General features: G+C 43.5%; 1 protein-coding gene across 1 annotated transcript in view; it reads left to right on the forward strand.

Annotated features, from left to right (window-relative positions):
- Nucleotides 1-5,584, forward strand: part of LOC118778751 (5'-nucleotidase domain-containing protein 2-like) — a 29,753-nt gene extending 24,169 nt beyond the window's left edge. The window contains exons 11-14 of the mRNA XM_036530434.1: nucleotides 332-418; nucleotides 3,282-3,422; nucleotides 3,806-3,870; nucleotides 4,158-5,584. Coding sequence (XP_036386327.1) covers nucleotides 332-418; nucleotides 3,282-3,422; nucleotides 3,806-3,870; nucleotides 4,158-4,419 — 555 coding nt within the window. The 3' untranslated portion in view covers nucleotides 4,420-5,584. The remainder of the gene's footprint in view (nucleotides 1-331; nucleotides 419-3,281; nucleotides 3,423-3,805; nucleotides 3,871-4,157) is intronic.
- Nucleotides 5,585-6,000: the final 416 nt, after the last annotated feature.

The following is a 6,000-nucleotide window of genomic DNA, read 5'->3' on the forward strand; positions in this document are numbered from 1 at the left end:
AAAGTGCGCTACGTGATATGAAAGTAAACTACAAGCATTGATATGGTGATGACCCTTTGTTCTAAGGCAGTTCCTGTGGGCCATTTGGTATGGTCCAGACAGACCTTATAGCTCTGATTGTATTTGACATTAGGTAGATAAATGAGTAATGAATGAAAGGTTAAGTCAATAATTTAAAAAAAAATAAAAGAAGCAATGTGTAGGAAAAATAGATAAGAATACAGATCTTATCAGTTGCCCATTTCTTCTGCTGTCCATTCCTCCCCCAGAATTAAACATGCAGCAGCACATCCCCAGACCACCCCATGTTTGTTTGGGTCTTGTGTTTCAGGGAAACCTCTTTGACTTCTTGAGGCTCACAGGCTGGAGAGGATCAAAGGTGCTCTATTTTGGGGACCATCTCTACAGTGACCTGGCAGTAAGTTCTTTGTTCTTTTTTTTTTATTAAGAATGAAAAGTGCATGGATGCCCAGCATGAATAAATTTACATTAACACTTTTATCCAAAGCAACTCACAAGTGAGGTAGAGTACATGAAAAAACACCATAAAAGTACACATGAAAAAAAACCATAAGGAGTCAACAATATTAGAAGCACTGCATGACCAGGTTTCAGTGGTTGGCCAGGCAATGTACACTAACTGGTAAAAGCTAATGAGTGCATTTAAAATAGGACCTAAGTGATTGCCAGACACCAGAAATGTGCCAGTCTACCTTATGTTCCCATTGGACACTTTGTGCTGCACCCTGGGTCTTTTTTTTCCAGTCAGTTTGTCTTGTGTCCTGTCTGTGGCTTCACTTTGTGATTGAGTGTGTGTGTGTGTGTGTGTGTGTGTCTGTCTGTCTGTCTGTCTGTATGTGTCTGTGTCTGTCTGTGCGCAGGTGTGAATAATTTCCCCTTCTATGAGGCAGACGTAAACACGGTGTGTTAAAACATAATCTCTTATGTGAGGTCATAATGCCAAACCCTGTTGCCAGGTGTGACAGCCTATTAGAAATGGATTAACACAGGATGATCCTGCACTTTCTATGCAGTTATGTATGCATTACATATGTGCCACAAATACAAATGAACTTAAAAGAATGGCAGGCTCAATATTCATTTGGTCCTCAGTCTGATTGCAACCAACTGCAATTCAACACCCCTGCCTCCACAAGTTCAGTACTAATTAAAGGCCTCCTCACATGAACCCGATGGCCTCTGATCATTCCCTACAAGCTGGCAGTAGCGATCCTTGGGGGCTAATTATCCCAGGACGAGACGCACCAGGATGGATAGAATGGCACGTCCTTTTCTGAATCCGCTCTGATACTGCACAAGGAAGCAAAACAAACACTCTGAATCTTTGCTCTAGTCATCAGAGTCCAAGGAAAATGAACTAATTTAGGTCAGATGTCATGCCTCTGTTTTCACTAAGGCTAGAAACACTTGGTAGCAAATCCTGAAAGAAATGCAGAGGTTATTACCACATTACCACGGGTCAAAACGGAGCTGCTGATGGGCAGTTCCTGTTTAATTAACTTGAACGTCTGTGGTGATATTTTACAGATGGGTGTATAAAGATGCAACATCATTTCATAGAGGAAGAGAATATGCCAAATTTTATGTTAACAAAAGGTTGAGTGTCTTGTAGAAATGTAGTGTCAAACAGCCCCCCCCCCCCCCCCCATGAGCAAAAAGAATTTATTTATTTATTCAGGAGACTACTCCCCCCCCCCGACCTTCTCAGATGCAACATTGTAGATACATCCGTTTACAGTTGGGACATTCCACCACGTTCTGTTCGTCAGAAAGAGGACAATCTGGGACTTTTTTGTTTTTCCCAAATCTGACATTTAACTTTACCGTTTATCTTAGCATGCCCCGCCTGAGATAAGTAGTTATGACTCATTCAGCTGAAAGGGCTTCTGTTACCATGCAAAGACACTGTAGTAAACACTGTCAGGAGACAAAAGCCAAGTCTAAAGAAAAAATTCCCAGCCAAAGCATAAATCTTGTAATAAAACAAATAGCCATAGTGTCATGGTTAGGCTTTGATTTACGATTTACCTAACCTTTTGAAAGCAATGATGTGTCAGTGGGAACATGTTTTTCTGGTCCCCTTCATGTGGACCTAAAAATGCATGCTTGTAGCTCCATACATACTCCCAAGGGTACTTGTTTTTAAGGTGCTGAGTTAATTTTTAGGTGAAAGCCTAAAAGCAATGTGGTTATCACTGTTACCTGTACTGTAGCGCTGTAATATTAGTATTTTATTTTTAGTTTGCTGAAAAAATTCCACTTTTGTTCCAAAGGCAAGGCCCCTGCAATGAATGGGTCATAGTGCATTATTCTCAGGGGTTTGTTAAAGGATTAACAGGTATTAATAGGGAAAAATAATTGAGAAGGAAATCTGGTCCAGCTCTTTGCTCCCTTAATACATCCGGAAGGACTGTTTCTTCTGCAGAGTCCCACCTCCCCTGTTTCTCATACTTTATTCAATGCCAAAACACTTCAGTAGCTTAATGGGGGGTTTTCTTTGAAGCGCTTTACCACTGGTAAGGTCTTACCTTCATACTAAATCCTGTAGTTAAAATGCTCATTGATTAACTTCTCACAAAGGAAATTTTTCCCACATGGGCAAAGGTGGAAATATACATGCAACATCCATGTACAACACATACACGTATCAGACAGATACAAGTGCCCTGTTCTGGTGTGTGATTTGTTGGTATTGTAGTTTCACAGTATTTCATATGCATATACTGAGCTAAGGGGCCAACATAGCACACATGGTTCTTGGTGTAAAGCAAATCAAGCAAATATGTATATAGAGAGGATGTTTAAAGACTAAACAATACTTTAACTGTTACCTACAGCAACAATTTGAAAGACTTCCCTCAGGTCAACCCTGTTTCTCACAGGGAAGCTGTGAAAGAAGGATTGTATTTTAATGCTTCTCTTTACTAAGGTGTTACTAAGGTGGCTAGACAAATAGCTGTTCTGCTTGCGAAACTGCATCGGTGGGAATAGACAGGTTTACAGTAAAATGTGTGTGATTTGTATTATCTGTGACTTTGGGTTCTCTGTGATGTGTGTGTGCATGGCCACGCGTGTGTGTGTGTGCGCATATGGTTGTGTGTGTGTGTGTGTGTGTGTGTGCATGTATATATAAAACTGCACGACCCTCCTGCTATTGTGGCGGCTGGGAGTGGGTGGTTGATTTGCTGGATCGGTGTGTTAGCGTAGCATGGATCGCCGGCGAGTCGGCCTAATGTTTGTGCGCCCCGATCCCCCTGCAGGACCTGATGCTGCGGCACGGCTGGCGGACGGGCGCCATCGTGCCCGAGCTGGAGCTGGAGACCAAGGTGGTGAACACGGAGCAGTACGCCCAGAGCCTGACCTGGCTGCAGGCCCTCACCGGCCTGCTGGAGCGCATGCAGGTACGGGCACAGACTGGCTTTGTACAAACCCTTGCCTGCTGGCCTTGCTGCTGTACAACTGTACAATATTGAGGTGTGTATGTGTCTGATTGTTATTCCGGATGAGTATGTATGCTAAGCAAATATAACGATCGGGACCCAGAGAGATCCGCCCCCAGCCGTTGGGCATTTTTGTTCATCGGTAAACGCAATGTGCTGAGCAAGGGGAGGGAGATTGGTAATGTCTGTGTCCCAATTGCAAAGCACTGTTCTCATTGGCTTAGACTAGGGGAAGGTAAATCCACAGTTCTGAATAGTTTAATTAATCTCTCCGTAAGAGTGTGATATTGCAGTAGAGCATTCATTTGATTAGTGTCCCTTCCCCCCCTTTCTGTCTGTTTCAGGTGCATCGTGATTCAGAGTCCAAGAAGGTTCTGCATGACTGGCTGAAAGAGAGAGAGGAGCTCAGGTGAGTCTTGTGGGTTTGTTGTAATGGATCTTCTTGTGTTTCACTGTTTAGTTTATATCAGAGGCTAAGATGTACATTCATATGTACTGTTATGTTAAAACAGTTCTTTTACTTAGAAAATGGTTTTGCCACATGGGTGTACTTTGTCTCTGGACCACCTGGCAGAAGATGACGTGCTGTCTGATTAATGCTGGCAGAGAAACAGTCTTAAGGACGTGTGAAATTAACTCTGCACCTTTGTTCCCCCCCCCCCCCCCCCCCCCACCCCCACACCCTTCTCTCCACAGAATCATGACCAAGAACCTGTTCAACCCTCAGTTCGGCAGCATCTTCCGCACCTGCCACAACCCCACCTACTTCTCCCGCCGCCTCTGCCGATTCTCAGACCTCTACATGGCCTCCCTCAGCTGCCTGCTCAACTACGACCTCTCCTACACCTTCTACCCCCGCCGCACGCCCCTGCAGCACGAGGCCCCCCTCTGGATGGACCAGCTCTGCACCGGCTGCATGAAGACCCCCTTCCTGGAGGAGATGGCCCACATCCGCTGAGCAGCCGGGCGGCGCTGGTCAGGCCAGGCCCGCCAAACGGGCAGCTCCAGTACCCTCTGAAACGATTGCCCACACGTAAAACAACTTATGCCATAAAACTCGCCTACCCGTATGCTACTAGAACCTCATTGCCCCCTTTTGTCTGGGAGGGTGGCATTTAGCTTTGTTGAGGAGTCACGCGGGGGGGGAGGACGTTATTTCTTTGCGCCACCTGCTGGAGGGAGGGTGGTACGGTCCCACATGGAATGAGTGATGGATTTGAACAGGAAGTTGGCGGGAAGGAAGGCGGCTGTGGCTGGGGGTTGGGCTGAAAGTACTAACACGTGGCGCAATGCTAGCAAAGCCATCCGAGGCAGCCTTCGGTCGAGCACACAAGGACGGAGCCCGGAGTCTGGGAATGATTCTTGGACACAGCTATTCCGTTTCTGTGCCCTGTCTGTGTCTGTGAGACACTGCCATTCTGTCTCAGCTTGCAGAGGTGACAATCCGATAGACCTTTGTCACAGACCGCTATTGTGCTGTAAAGACGTTTTTTTTCTGGATGGTATTGCATTGCTGAGGTGTCCAAAGGACCATCATTCAGCTTTTATAAGGCTCCACAATCTCCAGGATATATAGGGGTAAGAAATACATCAATACAACTTGATACATATTTTAGAGAAAATTCACAATCTTTTCTCTCTTATGTGGCTTTCAGTCATGAGAGGCAACAGTGGAGTTACTCTAAAGCAAATACAAAATAGCTGATTGCCGCACACTGGTTTATTATTTGATAAAAAATTGTGTATGAAAGTTGAAATGCCTCATATGCTTCACAGCTTCCTGGTGGTTGTGGAGTCATCATCTCTTACGTGTAAATAGAAATAACAGAACCGAAATGAAATGTCAGTGCACAGCACACACAAGAATTCAGAATTATTTTTTAGTCTTAAAGTAAACTGACCACCAGAAAGAACAGGACCCAAATGAAATGTATGTACACAGCACACACAACAGTACAGAATTTTTTTTTAGTCATAAAGATTGTTGTTTTATCTCTTGTTGATATCCTATGTACTCTGTGTCCCCTGAAATAAAGTACTTATAATGTGAAGTCTGTTTAACTTATTGGTTAGAAACTGTTTGATCCTGAAAATCTGATTTTCCCCCATTGTTTGTAGAATTCCATAAGTTCCAAGAATTCCTGATTATGCTAATAGTGAGCTTCTCTCATGTTCTGCAAGGCTGATTTGACAGATTGCTCATTTTGACAGTAATGACAATAAAAATAAAAGTAATGGCCCTCAATATTGAAATCCAGTTCTGAATATACTGAGATGCATATATTTATATGAATATAAGTCATAATCTTGAAGTGGCAAAGGTATAGTGTTTGTATTATGACTTAATATTTGACTACAAAAACCATATTTAAAGGTCTCAACCAGAATGTGTAATTGGTTGGGCAGAAGAAACAATGAACCAAACAATTATTGATTTCACAGAATGTGTTTTTCATGTGGTAAATATATCCAGTATGTACACTGTAGTTTAAATCTCTTAATTGCCAAACATGACCTCCTCCTTGAGGAGTCATGAAAC

Source organism: Megalops cyprinoides, chromosome 6 (assembly GCF_013368585.1).
Source record: "Megalops cyprinoides isolate fMegCyp1 chromosome 6, fMegCyp1.pri, whole genome shotgun sequence".
NCBI classification, from domain to species: Eukaryota; Metazoa; Chordata; class Actinopteri; order Elopiformes; family Megalopidae; genus Megalops; species Megalops cyprinoides.